A 16,443-nucleotide genomic window follows, 5' to 3' on the forward strand; every position below is an offset into this window, starting at 1 on the left:
TTTTTCTAAAAGCTGTGACACTCCTTCAATGCATTTTGCCTTTATTGTGTATATTTTTGTTTGTTTCTTTGTTTCCCCCCGTTTCCCCTTCACCCTCCTTTTCTGGAAAGCTTGTTCACCCTTTGCATTCCATGCATTCTTTAAGCTGAGGCTCTTTTGAATGTCTGTAAATATTCTCTATGTAGGGAGTTTATCTTGCAGTTTTTTATTTTGATCATATTGTACCTATTTGTCTGAATCTGAACGTGGATAATGGCATTGTCTGGGGGGAGGGGGAGTTTAAAGGGTTAAGATTTTGTGAATATTTGACTGCAATTGTATATAGGTTTTTTTTAAAAAGTTTATTTTTAAAAAGAGAATGAAAAAAGAAGTGCGTGATTCTTAAGCAGTGTCGTTTTAAGAACATAAGAACATAAGAGAAGCCATGTTGGATCAGGCCAACAGCCCATCCAGTCCAACACTCTGTGTCACACAGTGGCAAAAAACTTTTATATATACACACACACTGTGGCTAATAGCAACTGATGGACCTGTTCTCCATATTTTTATCTAAACCCCTCTTGAAGGTGGCTATACTTGTGGCCGCCACCACCTCCTGTGGCAGTGAATTCCACATATTAATCACCCTTTGGGTGAAGAAGTACTTCCTTTTATCCGTTTTAACCTGTCTGCTCAGCAATTTCATCGAATGCCCACGAGTTCTTGTATTGTGAGAAAGGGAGAAAAGTACTTCTTTCTCTACTTTCTCCATCCCATGCATTATCTTGTAAACCTCTATCATGTCACCCCGCAGTCGACGTTTCTCCAAGCTAAAGAGTCCCAAGCGTTTCAACCTTTCTTCATAGGGAAAGTGCTCCAGCCCTTTAATCATTCTAGTTGCCCTTCTCTGGACTTTCTCCAATGCTATAATATCCTTTTTGAGGTGCGGCGACCAGAACTGCACACAGTACTCCAAATGAGACCGCACCATCGATTTATACAGGGGCATTATGATACTGGCTGATTTGTTTTCAATTCCCTTCCTAATAATTCCCAGCATGGCGTTGGCCTTTTTTATTGCAAATGCACACTGTCTTGACATTTTCAGTGAGTTATCTACCACGACCCCAAGATCTCTCTCTTGGTCAATCTCTGCCAGTTCACACCCCATCAACTTGTATTTGTAGCTGGGATTCTTGTCCCCGATGTGCATTACTTTGCACTTGGCCACATTGAACCGCATCTGCCACGTTGACGCCCACTCACCCAGCCTCAACAGATCCCTTTGGAGTTCCTCACAATCCTCTCTGGTTTTCACCACCCTGAACAATTTAGTGTCATTCGCAAACTTGGCCACTTCACTGCTCACTCCCAACTCTAAATCATTTATGAACAAGTTAAAGAGCATGGGACCCAGTACCGAGCCCTGCGGCACCCCACTGCTTACCGTCCTCCACTGCGAAGACTGCCCATTTATACTCACTCTCTGCTTCCTATTACTCAGCCAGTTTTTGATCCACAAGAGGACCTGTCCTTTTACTCCATGACTCTCAAGCTTTCTAAGGAGCCTTTGATGAGGAACTTTATCAAAAGCTTTCTGGAAGTCAAGGTAAACAACATCTATCGGGTCTCCTTTGTCCACATGTTTGTTCACCCCCTCAAAAAAATGTAACAGGTTAGTGAGGCAAGATCTTCCCTTGCAGAACCCATGCTGAGTCTTCCTCAATAACCCGTGTTCATCAATGTGCCTACTCATTCTGTCCTTGATAATGGTTTCTACCAACTTTCCCAGTATTGAAGTCAGACTGACTGGCCTGTAATTTCCCGGATCTCCTCTGGAATCCTTTTTAAAGATGTTGGTGACATTTGCTACCTTCCAGTCCTCAGGAACGGAGGCAGATTTCAATGAAAGATTACAGATTTTTGTTAGAAGATCCACAAGTTCAACTTTGAGTTCTTTCAGAACTCTCGGATGTATGCCATCCGGACCTGGTGACTTATTAGTTTTTAATTTGTCTGTCAGTTGTAGGACCTCCTCTTTTGTCACCTCAATCTGACTCAGGTCTTTCAACACCCCTTCCAAAATTAGTGGTTCTGGGGCGGGCAAAAAGTTCTCGTCTTCCACAGTGAAGACGGAGGCAAAAAATTCATTTAGCTTCTCAGCCATTTCCCTATCCTCCTTCAGTAATCCTTTTACCCCATGGTCATCCAAGGGCCCCACTGCCTCCCTGGCTGGTTTCCTACTTCTAATATATTTGAAGAAATTTTTATTGTTGGTCTTTATGTTTTAACAAGTGTCGTTTTAAGCAGAGTTTGTTTTTTCCTTTATTGACTTCATTTTTACCCTGGCTAGCTTTCTCCCCAAAGGGAGAGGGGGAAGCAACTAACATCATTATCTTCTCTTCCATTTTATCCTTCAATTAGGGGTGCCAACCTCCAGGTGGGACTTGGGGATCCTCAGGAATTACAGCTCATCTCCAGTCTACAGAGAATGGAGGGTCCTTGCAGCCCTACAACAACTTGACTAACTGCCTGTGCTCTGTGACCTTTTGCTCCCTGGGCCCTATATTCTAAATCAGGGGTGTCAAATATGTGGCCCTGGGGGCTGAATCAGCCCCCAGAGGGCTCCTATCAGAAACCCAAGCATCTTGTCTGCTTCCTTCCTTCTGCATCTCAGCTTGCTTTGCAAGGCTTGCTCAATCGAACAGGAGCTAAGGAACAAAACCTGTTTTCTCCATTGGCTGAGGCTCCTCCCCCTCCTGGTCCCCTGGGGAAAGGAAGGAAAGAGCCAGAGCTTCCTTTGCCCAGTTCCCTGGATCCCATGGGAGAAATACAAATAAAGCACCTTTAAAACCAACAAGTGCTAATGTTTTATTTTAAGGTGTTGGGTTTTCTTAAAACCCAACATTAGTCATGTTTGTCTGCACCCTTTAAAAAATGTATATCTGTTACCTAATCTTAAATAGGTACACACATGACCCGGCCCGACAAGGTCTCATTTATGTCAGATCCAGCCCTCATAACAAATGAGTTCGACACCCCTGTTCTAAATCTTTTAATAGAAATAAAATAATATGCTAAAGTGAAAATGACATGGGTTACAATAACACACACAGGCTCAAAAAGGTTGAGGATTCCTGTTCTGATAATGACTCTCTAAAACCTTTTCTTTTCTTAAGAAAATTGTTTGGTTTTAGAGCCCTGCTTTGGCAGGGAGGACAGGATATAAATTAAAAATTATTATTATTATTATTAAAGATCTCTGTTTTAAGGGATACCATTCTTATTTCAACATGTTCTTTCAAAACGGACCACAGAGTAGCTCTTTGTTTTGGAATTTTAATCAAGCTTTACAATAGAACTGAATACAGTGGTGAAAGGTAGGGAACTAGGAATAATCTCACAACAAGCTAAACCTTTATCAAAGACGATGGGTAGCTGTGTTTGTCGCAGTAGAAAAGAGCAAGAGTCCAGTAGCCCCTTAAAGACTAACAAAATTTGTGGCAGGGTAGGAACTTTTGTGGCATGAATCACTGCTCACTTATTCAGATACAGCTAGAAACAAGGAGTGCTTTATCAAACCTATTGTTGACTCCTGTACGCGCCCAAAAACCTAATACAGCACCTGTGGCCATAGCAACACCATTATAATCACCAACCAACAGTTTGTGCAAATATTGAAATATGGAATGTGTTGGGGTTCTGAAGCAGAGCATTCAGAATTGGAAGGGAGATTAAAGGCCCTGGCTTAAAAAACTGGTTCTCTAGCTCCTTAACCCACTTCTGATATGATGTTTATAGCTCAATGTAAAATGAATTAGAAGAAACCACTTACGTACAGCTTCTGTTAAAGTTTAAACTCTCGCCTCCTGATTGCACACAGCAAACCCCATTTAGTTCAGAGCTCCACAGTCTGCCTTTGGAAGGAAGGCATAGGAAGTGACTACTAGTCAGGTTACCAACTCCTGGTTTGGAAATACCTGGAGAGCAATGTTCCCTCTAAGCTGCAGAGTCTTGTGAGCAAAAATTCTACTTTGTGAGCTATTGGCATTAAAGCTGTGAGCTACTGCATAAATTAGTGTGCTCTGGGATCATCCTTCCTGAGCTAAGACAAAAATGTGTGAGCTGGAGGCTAAAAATCTGTGAGCTACCTCACACTAACTCAGCTTAGAGGGAACTCTGCTGGAGAGTTAGGGGTGTGGAACCTAAGGAGAATGGGGTTTCAGGAGATGAGGGACTTCAGTGGGGAATAATGCTATGGAGTTCACCTTCCAAACTGGCCATTTTCTCCAGGTGCACTGATCTCTGTCCCCTGGAGACCAGATGTAACAGCAGGAGATCTCCAGCTACCAACTGGAGGTTGGCAACCCTAGCTACTAGCCATGGGACTAAAGGGAGCCTCCACATCCAGAGGCAGTAAATCTGTGAATACCAGAGCCAGGAGGCAGCATCTGGGAAAGGCCTTGGCCTCTGTGTCCTGTTGTTGGGCCGCCAGGACAACTAGGGCAGTGTTACATTCTCAGGGTGCAGGCAGGCAGGAGTCCAAAGCCAGTCCAAGGTCAAAGTCCAGGAAGTCAAGCAGGAGCCAAGTCACCAATGCAGAATCACAAACCGGAATCAGAAGTCAATGTCCAAAAGCCAAAAGGTCAGGGTGCCAAGGAAATCAAGCAGGTCAGGATGAGGAAGGAGCATGGGTGCAAGCCAGAGAATAGACTTGTTGCTTCCACAAGGTTACCAGGTCCTGGGTGGGAGGTATATGGGAGTCTCAATCAGCCTGCTCCCTGGGTGGCAGTGACTCTGCTAGAACTCAGGGCTGAGAGATCTGAAGCATCGGCGTGCCTCATGTCTTCGCTCTGAAAGTTCTTTCCAGAGCCTGCTTTGAACTCTTGAGATGGGAGGAGGAGAGCTTGGAGGAGATTGATCATCAACAGCTGACACTGGTGCCTGGAGAGTGATTGATGGGCCAGCTGCTGTTTGTTCAGCTGAGGAACTGGCTGGCAACTCTTCCAGGTCTGTTAACCCTTTCAGCTCCTCCTCCTCAGGGCTCATGACAGGCGGCCAACTTCCAGGTGATGACTGGAGACTTCCTGGGATTACAACTGATCTCCAGACAACAGAGATCAGTTCCCCTGAAGGAAATGGCCTCAATGGAAGGAGGGCTCTATGGCATTATACCACACTGAAGTCTTTCCCTCTCCCAAACCCCACCCTCCACAGGCTCCAACCTCAAAATCTCCAGGTATCTCCAAACCTGGCAACCCTAAAGGTATCTGGTCGGACATGGAATGCTGGACTAGATGGACCTTTAATCTGATCCAGCAGCCAGGACTCTTCTGAAGTAATTTGAGATACATTGGGCCTGTTCAGACACACAGTTTAATCAGTTGTCACTGCTGTTTCCTACCAGATTAAAAGTGGCTAAACAGACAGCAACATCTGTCTCCTGGGAGTCAATTGTTGTCACCCCCTCCCAATCCTTCTCCAAACCAGATTATTTTGTTACCTGCTCCTTTGCAGTGTTTTTCGTTTTACCTCGTAGTCTTCTCCGTCTGGATAGTTCTGCTGTGAGATTAACCAATTTCCGGATGTCTGAAGGCTGTCCCAGAGCAAAAGGAGCCTCAGACATCTGGTTTATGGCTGCCATTTTTTTTTACTACTTAGCAATATGCGCATAACCACATAATGTTGTCTGACATATGCACATTATGCAAATATGTGCATAATAGTGGGGAAACAAAAAAAAAGAGAACTGCATAGTGCCGTCTTGTGGACGGCAGAAGACGGTTTCACCACGGAGTAATTCAAATTGTAGTATGGCAGTCTGAACGATAATATCCAGAACAAAGATATTCGGAACAGAACCGGGTCAATTTAACATGGACTCAACATGCTGTGTGAACAGGGCCAAGTAGCAATTCCTGTTTCTTTATTCAGCACAAAGCTGCAAAGGCAACTCGGCTGCTGTGCATTCCTATGCCTGTCAATGGAGCATGTCTGTAGGGTTGCCAGGTCTGTGCTGGAAAATACCTGGAAACTTTGGGGTTGAATCCAGGAGAGGGTGAGGTTTGGGGAGGGGTGGGGCCTCAGCATAGCACAATGCCATAGAGATTTCCAGCAATCAGCCTTCAATGCAGCCATTTTCTCCAGGGGAGCTGACCCCTGTCTGCTGGAGATCAGCTGTAAAAGCCAGCAATCTCCAGGGTCCACCTGGAGGCTGGCAACCCTAACCTGGTTTTATTTCCCAGCAAACACTTGCATTAGACTCGAGACATATCTGTCTCAAATTCAGAGGTTAAGCGCAATCCTAAACAGAGTTACACCATTCTAAATTCACGGAAGTCAATTGGCTCAGAACAGTGTAACTCTCCTTTGGACCACATGAATACAGTCTTGTGACTCCAGAAAATGATGCCATTAGCAACTCATACTAACAAAAAATGTTTGCAAAGCCTCTTCAAAAGGCAAGGATAAAAGAGGAGTATAAGCAGGCCTGTAGTGCCCCATGGGGCCAGCCTCCTTGTGGATTTTACAGGCCCCCTCTCATAGACAAAGGGTTTGCCTAAATTCAGGAAGTGGGTTAGTAATTCAAACTGGGCCAAGCTTGCCAAGAGCTTTGGGAACACACAGACCAGCCACAACCTGCTGTTGCAAGGTAAATTTAATCCTTACTTAACACCCTCTCCTCCTCCCCTCCTGGGCCCTGTCTGCAATATCTCCTGCAGAGTAGAAGAGATGGTTCTTACGGTGCCATTCCTAAAAAAGTTGTGCCTTTCCAAGCCCATGGAAATCAATCTATATAGAAGGGTGTATCTCAGGTTGAAATTGTATCGTTAGTAGGGTTGCCAAGTCCAATTCAAGAAATATCTGGGGACTTTGGGGGCGGAGCCAGGATACTTTGGGGGCGGAGCCAGGAACAAGGGTGTGACAAGCATAATTGAACTCTAAGGGAGTTCTGGCCATCACATTTAAAGGGACAGCACACCTTTTTAAATGTCTTCCTTCCATAGGAAATAATGAAGGATGGGGGCACCTTTCTGGGGGGCTCGTAGAATTGGGCCCCTGGTCCAATCGTTTTGAAACTTGGGGGGTACTTTTGGGAGAAGCATTAGATACTATACTGAAAATTTGGTGCCTCTACCTCAAAAAACAGCCCCCCCAGAGCCCCCGAAACCTCCAGATCAATTCCCCATTATACCCTATGAGAATCTATCTCCACATAGGGAATAATGAAGTGCTCAGGAGACGTTTCCCTCCCCCACCACTCCGTTTCTGGCGACTGTGAAGCAAGGGATTGGCCTCTCTACTCACGAGTTGCTGCCAACTTCTCCAAAGTAACACAGAGCAAGCAGCCCAAGAGGAAGCCTTTCAATCGGAGACTGAAGCCTCCGGAGGGAGAAAGGCACATGGTCCTCTGGGGGCGGGGCTTCCCCCCACCAGCCAGCTGACTGGGGGTGGGAAGGAGCCTGGGAAAGCGGAAGAACCCCCTCTGGGACCTGGGGATTGGCAAGCCTAATTGTTAGGCTGCATCTATGTAAAATCTCACCCCCCCAACACACACATTCCTCTTTCCCTGTCCCGAAAGTCTCAAAGCCTCTCCTCTTTTCCTGCTTCCTTCTCTTCTTCCCACTAACCAGCCAACCCACTTTGATTTGCCCCTCTTTCTTCAGCTCCCTGGCAGCTGCTCTCAAGGCAAAGCCTGTTCCATTTGTGCCTTCCAAAGGAGAAAGAAAATTAGGGCTATGCCAAGCAACCTGTCAGCAAACCAAAAAAGGAAAAAAGATGCTAAGGGACACCACTGGCTGCGGCCAGACAGGGTGCTTATTGTGTTGTGGCCACATTTCTGTTTTGATTGGGATTTTTTTTCTTGGGGTGGTTTTTTTCTTGGGGTGATAACACCAGGTGTTACCCCAGCCAGCCACAAAGCCATATTGCAGCAAAGCATTTTCATTCTCACCCAGGAAGGGGATGTAAGGCAAGAGGTGCTGGAGATGCGGGGTGGGGACTGTCTCTGCAGTCTGTGCTGGATTCGTAACTAGGTGGCTATTTCGCCTGCACTTAAAAGCTCCCCCCAAACCAGTGATGCTTGAGCCGGATGTGGTGGAAAAGGGTCTTTTCTCTGCTCTGGCAAATTGCAAAGCAAGGAGGCATGTTTTGCCTTCTCACGGCATCTTGTTCCCTTCGCCTCTGTCAAAGACCAAGCAAACTTTCCTGGTCTGCTGCTGTTGCTGCCACTGTTTCTTTTCTTGCAAATTCTACTTGAGCAGTAATTAACGACCCATGGGTGAGTAGCCACATATGCACACATCACCAACTTGTAAGAAAAAAGTGGCAGTGAAAACAGAAGTTCGTGATTTCCCAAATGGCTTGATTGCAAAAGAGAGCTAGCAGACATCCCGATACGTGCGTGAATCCGGTAGGTTCTGTAAACACCAGACTTTCTCCAGTGTTGGGAATAGGGGCAGCCCTGCCACTAGGCAAACTAGGTGATTGTTTAGGGTGCTGGCCTTCTGGGGACACTGAATTGGTACCCCCACATAACTCAGTGATGTCACGCCACTGCACAGATCATGGGCAGCATGTGTGATGACGAGGTTTGCTGCTGGTGGCCTGCTTTGCATTCCCCCTAAACTGTGCTGCTGTGCCTGCACAAACAGAGACAGGGCTGACAGTACCTGCACCAACAGGGACCCGGGGTGCTGTCGGGGACCCAGGGCTAAGCTCGCCTTCCCACTGCTGCTGCCTGGCCCGGCCACCCGGGGCTCAACAGCAGCTCTGGAGCAGCGGCGGTGGCTGGCAGGGCTGGCAGGAAGTGTGCTGGTGCCTATTGTGTGTGGGCTGTACCAAAGGAACACCAACTGTACTGCAATGTGTATTGCTTCTATGTTCAGTTATTCATATTCTTAATTTTCTAGAGGGCTTCCTACATATAATTTACCACATGAAGATCTGATGGCATAAATAACCCTGTCTTTTTCTCTCTTTTTTTGTCAAAGGGGTTAATGAAACTTTTGATTTTTTAGTTAGGTAACCCGAGCTTTTTCCCCTGGGGGAAGACAGTTGGAATGGAGTTCCAGAACCTCTTTGTGGAAACAAAATTCTCAAAAACTGTTTACAAGTTCTTGAGGGGCACCCATGTATTTCTCCTTCATTTCCCTCTTGAGAATTCTGGCACCTAGGCTTCCTAACCCCTCCGCCCTGGCAGGGGACCCCCGAAATTGCATCCTCCTCCCCTGCTCTCAAAAAATCTGGGGGCGGGGGGGGGAAGAGAGAAAACATACCTCTAGGCATCATGTTGTAGAGCTTCTGATCCATTTTAAAATGTGTCCCTTTAAGGCTGCACAGGAAACAGGAAACAGGAAGGGCTTCATGGGAAAGTAACAGTTTCCATGGAGAACGGTCCCTCCCTTTCTTTTCCTGTGCAGCCTTCCTTTCGTTTTCACAGCAAGCACATTCTGCTGGAAGAAGACCAAGTACGGTAAGTGTTTGTGTGTGTGTGTGAGAAAGGGAGGGGGCAGGGAGGGGGGATTCCCTGGTATGGAGGCCCTCCCCCCCTTTAGAAAGCGGGGGGGGGGAGGGAAATGTCTACTAGGCACTCTATTATTCCCTATGGAGAACGATTCCCATAGGGAATAATAGGGAATTGATCCGTAGGTATTGGGGGCTCTGGGGGGGGGGGCTATTTTTTGAGGTAGAGGCACCAGATTTTTAGTATAGCATCTAGTGTCTCTCCCCAAAATACCCCCAAGTTTCAAAACGATTGGACCAGGGGGTCCAATTCTATGAGCCCCAAAAGATGGTGCCCCTATCCTTCATTATTTCCTATGGAAGGAAGGCATTTAAAAAGGCGTGCTGTCCCTTTATATGTGATGGCCAGAACTCCCTTGGAGTTCAGTTATGCTTGTCACATCCTTGTTCCTGGCTCCACCCCCAATGTCTCCTGGCTCCACCCCCAAAATCTCCTGGCTCCGCCCCCAAAGTCCCCAGATTTTTCTTTAATTAGACTTGGCAACCCTACTGTCACCCCTTGTTCCTGGGGGAAAAAAACCCTGTTAAGGTAACCACAGTCACAGTGTCCACATTTAAAGTGGCTTTTAGGCAAACCTGCTTCTGAAATGCTTCATTGAAACACCGGGAGAGCAAAAGCAGAGAAGAAGGGGGAAATTGCCCTGAGAGTAGCAATCTGGAGACAGACAAGGAATGACATTGAAATGGATGGAAGGTGCTGACCTCACTCTCCTAATTGTCTTCTTGTCCCCTGCAGGGTCTTCTTCACTTCTTCTTTGTACACTACACGTTGCCTTTCCCAACACTATGAAACAGCCTGTCTTTTAAGTAAGGCACTTTTGTAATCTTCAGTTTCTGTACAGCTCCTTTTAACCCTCAAAAATTGACTATAATGCAGGGCTATTTTTGCAGAAAAAGCACAGCAGAAACTCATTTGCATAGTAGGCCACACCCCCTGATGCCAAGCCAGCTGGAACTGTGTTCCTGCTCAAAAAAGCCCTGCTATAAAGTACATTAATTTTTATATGAACCAGGTGAATGCTGTCGAAACTTAAAAAGCAAACTCTGTCTGTAGTTTTTGTATATATATTCATCCGAATCCTGTTACACTTTTTATTAATTATGACATCCTTGAAACTGATGTGTTGTTCATTGAAATGTATTTCGGATTTGTTATTATTATCCTGGTATTATAAGCCACCTATAGAATTCTTGCAATTGGGTACAACTGCCTTTCCAAGGTTTAAATCATCAATATATCTCTGCCATATGCATATACATTTTTGAAAAGGATTTCTCTCTGAATATACAAATTTCTCTTCAAAACTGCCCATATATAAATTAGCAATCTTCAGTGTCACAGAACACCCTATGGCAATACCCTGAACTTTTTTTGGGGGGGGGGGAATTATTGAAAGAAAAATAATGTTTAGTTATTTCTCCACACACACACACACGCACAAGGGGGGGGGGGAACCCTAAGGTGCTCCTTGTGGGATATTGCACAGTAGGGAACCCATAGCACCTTACTTTCCCCTGTCTCCTTCTCCCCACATTATTTCTCTGCTCCTGGCTACCACTGGCCCCATCCTCCAGATTTAAGTATCCGTAGATGGGGCCATATTGAGAATGCTGATGCCATGTTGTGCTGCCACTGTCATTTATAACCGGTATTGTCTTTGCAGGAAAACCCAGTTGTGAACATTGGGCTCATGACATATGGACATATGGATGCAGATTTAGACAGGGACAGCAGAGATGGGTGCATTTCACAAACACAGCACAGGCTGCTGCTGAATCAAGCAGGCGAAATTCCTAATTTTTCTAACGGGAAAAAAAAACCTTGTGCAGCTGTGAAGAGTTTGGACCAGGTTGGAAACCCACAAAATGACCTGCACCATTGTGAAGTTTTTGGATTGAATTTGGAGTGTGTGCAAGGCATCTGGAGTGACTAACAACAGACAATTTGGACTCTTTTGTCCTAAATCTTCCAGGAAAGAGAATTTTAGGACTAGAGATTTGTTTCATATTTTTCAGGAAAGGTGGAAACAAAGTGTGTTTTGATTGTGACTACAACTGGGTTACTATATTAATACTGAATATTAGAGTGGATTTATTAAGAATTAAGGAGCACAGAGTCACTTTAAATTAAATTCATCTTTATTATAATATAACAAGAACTTTAAATTTAAATAATTATACAGTATACCCTTAAGGGCCTTATGTGTGTCACTCCACAATTTTTATTTTTTGCATTTTATACTGTGAAGATTTAGGAGGCTGAAGGCAATAAAGCCAATGCTATAATACCTGTTGTTGATACAGCAGTCACATGTATGCAAATACTATATTTTGCTGTCTGATCTTTGACTTTGCTAGTCAAGCAACAGCGGACGACACAACACCAAAATGCTAAGTGCACGCAGCATCCTGGTGACGGGGTCCAACCGAGGCATTGGCTTGGAGCTGGTCCGGCAGCTGGCGGGGAAAAGCAAGGGGCCAGAATGGGTCTTTGCCACCTGCCGGGACCCAGAGGGACCACGTGCCCAGGTGAGTGGCATTGAGTGTACCTTGGGACAGTTGTGTAACAAGGGGATTTATTTGAACGCTGACGATATTCTATGCCGGGTGTTGGAGCATCAGGATCTTTGGTGAGGCTTACATACTTTCCCGGTCTTGGCATTTTTGTTTCTGCAAGATCTTTTCAATACAAAGGCCCTTAATGAACAACCTGTCCCTAAACCCTCCACCCTCTGAAACAAACCAGTCATGCTCTTGCATTGCAAGTCTCTTCCTTTGGCCTCTTTCAGGAGTTGAAGAAATTGGCTGCCAAATATCAGAGTGTCAAAATCCTCCCAATGGGTAAGTGATGGGCGGCAGATTCAGGGCCATTCCACAAGATCGTGATATTGCTGTTTAAATGTACAGGGCTCCTCGCTTCAAGCTCTCTATCAATGTGTGTTTTGCCCTGATTGTTCTATTGTTACAGTTCTTGAATTCCAGGTATGCTGCACTCTTTTGTTGTATTATAAATTTTTGCTGTTAGATTCTAATGTTGTTTTCATAGTTTGCAATCTGCTTGCTCATTGACTGAATAGGTTATCCAGGTGTATGTCTACTAGACTGCCCTTATCCCAATGCTTATTTAACCTGCTCCAAGAACTCCAAGAGGTTGACTTTCCTTTGGAGAAGCCACACTGATTCTTCCTCAGCAGTTTTTGTTGAACAATGCACTCAAGAATCCTCTCTTTAATAACACTTTCTACCAATTTACCCAGAGCAGTTTGGTTTACTGTCCTTAAAATTCCTGGATCTTCTTTGGACCCCTTTCTAAAACCTGCAGTTTATCTTGGGACAGCTACAAGAGTGCATGCGCTAAAAACAGTTGCACTGCCGGGGGGGGGGGGGGGACAGGGTGTCCGCAGAAATGCCTTGAAACAGGTGGTGTGATGACTCAGTTTTAGTTACCTGTAAACCTTTGCTGCTGCAGATATTAGTGATCCGTCCAGCATCAAGACAGCTGCTGCCAAAGTAACTGAAATGCTGCAAGGAGCTGGGCTGAATCTCCTGATCAACAATGCTGGGACTGTAAAGGGAAGCACTCTGGAATCGGAGACGGCAGAGGACATGGCCGAGGTGTACAATACCAACGTGATAGGGCCCATGCTGGTGAGCCAGGTAAGGACATTCTGAGGCCTATTATCTTCCTCATTTCGAAGAGCCATTAACATTTGCAGACAAACAGTGCAGCCCTAACCACAGTTACACCTTTCAAAGTCTATTGAAGCCACTGGTTTCAGAACAGTGTAGCTCTGCTTAGGATTGCACTGTGTATGGCTTGATGACAGTGGGGTGCATTCTGGCAGCAGGGCTTTTTTTTTAGTAGGAACGCAGTTCTGGCTGCCTTGGTGCCAGGGGTGTGTGGCCTAATATGCAAATGAGTCCCTGCTGGGCCTTTTCTGCAAAAAGCCCTGCGCAAAACAAGGGTGACATCAGTGAGTGTGGCCTAATATGTGTCAGACATTGTACCTGCTTTAACTCACTGTTAGCCTATTGACCTGACTAACGCCATCTTGTTTGCTGTTACTAACCAAGAGCCTGCGACTGTGCATTTCAAACAGGGAGGGAAGGTTGTAAATCCTATGGGAGGAATTTCTCACTTGGCATCTATGGGCTCTCCAAGCCTTTGAAGATGCCAAGCTTCAAGGTAACCAGCGGGGAGCCTTCCTGGGAATGAGATAAGGGAATGTGGGAACAGACAACTGTCTCTCAGGGTGTGAGAATGCATTCTTTGTTATGTTATCCTCTGCTACAAAAATCCAAGTGTAACCTTGGAACGCATCAAACTCAATCTGCTTGTATCCCAGACCACTAGTTCTTGAATAAACGAATTAATTTTGCAACAGAATGATTCGGGCTTATTTCAACGTTCAATGTCTGACAATATGCAAATGAGTTCCTGCTGGGCTTTTTCTGAGTAGACACTACTGACTTTGATGGACCAAGGGTCTGATTCAGTATAAGGCAGCTTCATATGTTCTACCAAAAAAGCCCCATCTGGCAATATCCTATCGGTGGTTCGAAGCTTCCTGTTTGCCCAGGCAAAGGGTCTGTTGCAATGGTGGATCTTGTTCCTGTGTGACTTTTTATAAGCTGTGTATTTGGTATCATCTTTACACTTACTGAAATAACAAAGAGAGATTTTATATTATTGATCTTTATTGAATGTTTTGTACGTAATGTCGGTTGTTTTTCTGCTGCAATGTGAGCAGCAGCATATCAGAACAGAAATTCGATCGGTGCACCAGCCCTGCTTCTGCTGGGGAGGCGATGAAGGGGGGGGGGTGGAATTGTATCCATTAAACCAGGATAAGAAATAACTGCCATCTTGATACTAAGGCCATGAGAGAACATGGCGGTCCAGAAGATGAGTGACTTCTGGGACTTCCACTCCAGTGAAGACCGGCCCTTGCCTTCCTATGGACTGCTGCATTCTTGTCCTTGATTCTTCCCTCTCCAGGCTTTCCTGCCCTTGCTGAAGAAGGCATCTCAGGAAAGCCCCCAGAAAGGGCTGAGTTGCAGCAAAGCTGCCATTGTCAACGTGTCCAGTGAAGGAGGCTCCATTGCGAACGTCGACGGGTGGAAAAATGGGCAAATAACTAATTACCGCTGCAGCAAGGTAGGGACGTGCATAGTATGCAAAGGTGGAAAGCCTTAGCTGAATTCATGTCTTTAAAATTCAGAACTGAACTCTCAATGCATCTCCTTGTTCCTGACATGTCTCCCTCCCAGGCTGCTCTGAACATGCTCAGCCGGTGCCAGGGCCTGGGATTTGCAGAAGACGGGATCCTGTGCATTGCGTTACACCCTGGATGGGTGCAGACAGACTTGGGGAACGTAACGGTAGGTGCTTCAGTGTGCAGACTCATTCCTACATGGAGGCCGTCCAAACTGATTTGCTGATTTGGGGCTCACAGACAAGGCTGATCCAGAGTGGATAATATTATCTGTCATGGAATTCTGGCAAATTGAACACAGCAGCATGCCTGTAGGGTCAGGCCTGGAGGCAAGTGCTGAAGGCAGTGGGAGCCATTTCCATATTAATCACAGTGGGCTCCACCCATCTCACAGGGAGGTAGGGGTGCCAGCTCCTGGATGGGGGGGGGGTGAAACCTGAGGAGGGTGGAGTTTGGAGAGGGGAGGGCTTCAATGCCATAGAGTCTAACCTTCCAAAGTTGCCATTTTCTCCAGGAGAACTGATTTCTGTCACCTGGAGATCTGTTGTATTCCAGGCAGGGGTGGAATTCTAGCAGGAGCTCCTTTCCATATTAGGCCACATACCCCTGATGTAGCCAATCCTCCTGGAGCTTACAGGGCTCTTAGTACAAGGCCTACTGTAAGTTCCAGGAGGATTGGCTACATCAGGGGTGTGTGGCCTAATATGCAAAGGAGCTCCTGCTAGAATTCCACCCCTGATTCCAGGAGATCCCCTGGAAGTTTATAACTTAGAACACTCTGTGATAGTTTTAACTAATACATATATTTAAAACAAAATTTTAAACCACAGTACTTTCCACATATTAATTTGGAATTATTTTACAGTCCATTTTACAATATACAACGGTTTTCTTCATTTGTAGGACTTCCTGAAGTCCAATGCACCAATGCAGGTGTGATCGCAGTTCCCATACTGGTGTGGCTGCAACTGGGCTGCTGCTTCCGTCCACTTTCAGATAATCTTTCTTCAGGCAGCTCACCAAGGAATACAATTTCAATTTGGCACTGCTCTGCTTGTCTCCAGGGATCAAGCACAGCTCCACACTTCTCTTGAAAGGACAAGTAGCTAAGGACAAATAGAAGTCTTCAAATATGCTTTGATGTGGCCAGTTCATCAGTAGACAGGTGTCATACTAAGGTTGCCAGGTCCAAGTAGGCGTTCCCTCAGTTTTGGGGCACCCTGTAAAAAGCACGAAGTTCTATAAAGAGGGGGCAGCATATGATTATACTCTTCTGTTACCATTGGGTATCTGAACGTGGGTTGCAAAGAGCCCCGTGGCGCAGAGTGGTAACACTGCAGTACTGCAGTCAACACTCTGCTCACGACCTGAGTTCAGTTCTGGTGAAAGCTGGGTTCAGGTAGCCGGCTTGAGGTTGACTCAGCCTTCCATCCTTCCGAGGTCGGTAAAATGAGTACCCAGCTTGCTGGGGGGAAAGTGTAGATGACTGGGGAAGGCAATGGCAAACCACCCTGTAAAAAGTCTGCTGTGAAAACGTTGTGAAAGCAACGTCACCCCAGAGTCGGAAACTACTGGTGCTTGCACAGGGGACTACCTTTACCTTTTTATCCAAACGTGGTACATGTTTACAGAATTGATCCAAGTGGGCAGCCATGTTGGCCTGAAGTAGTTGAACAAAGCAGGAGTCAAGTTGCACTTTTAAGACCAACCAAGTTTTCTTCAG

The 16,443-nt window shown here is 45.8% G+C and overlaps 1 protein-coding gene across 1 annotated transcript in view; it reads left to right on the plus strand.

The window, feature by feature from the left end:
- The first annotated feature begins 11,833 nt into the window (after positions 1 to 11,833).
- LOC132582543 (C-signal-like) overlaps positions 11,834 to 16,443 on the plus strand; it is a 33,449-nt gene continuing 28,839 nt past the window's right edge. The window contains exons 1-5 of the mRNA XM_060254163.1: positions 11,834 to 12,033; positions 12,294 to 12,345; positions 12,974 to 13,161; positions 14,504 to 14,662; positions 14,776 to 14,886. Of these exons, the coding sequence (XP_060110146.1) occupies positions 11,893 to 12,033; positions 12,294 to 12,345; positions 12,974 to 13,161; positions 14,504 to 14,662; positions 14,776 to 14,886 (651 nt within the window). The 5' untranslated portion in view covers positions 11,834 to 11,892. The remainder of the gene's footprint in view (positions 12,034 to 12,293; positions 12,346 to 12,973; positions 13,162 to 14,503; positions 14,663 to 14,775; positions 14,887 to 16,443) is intronic.

Source organism: Heteronotia binoei, chromosome 14, assembly GCF_032191835.1.
Source record: "Heteronotia binoei isolate CCM8104 ecotype False Entrance Well chromosome 14, APGP_CSIRO_Hbin_v1, whole genome shotgun sequence".
Taxonomy (NCBI): Eukaryota; Metazoa; Chordata; class Lepidosauria; order Squamata; family Gekkonidae; genus Heteronotia; species Heteronotia binoei.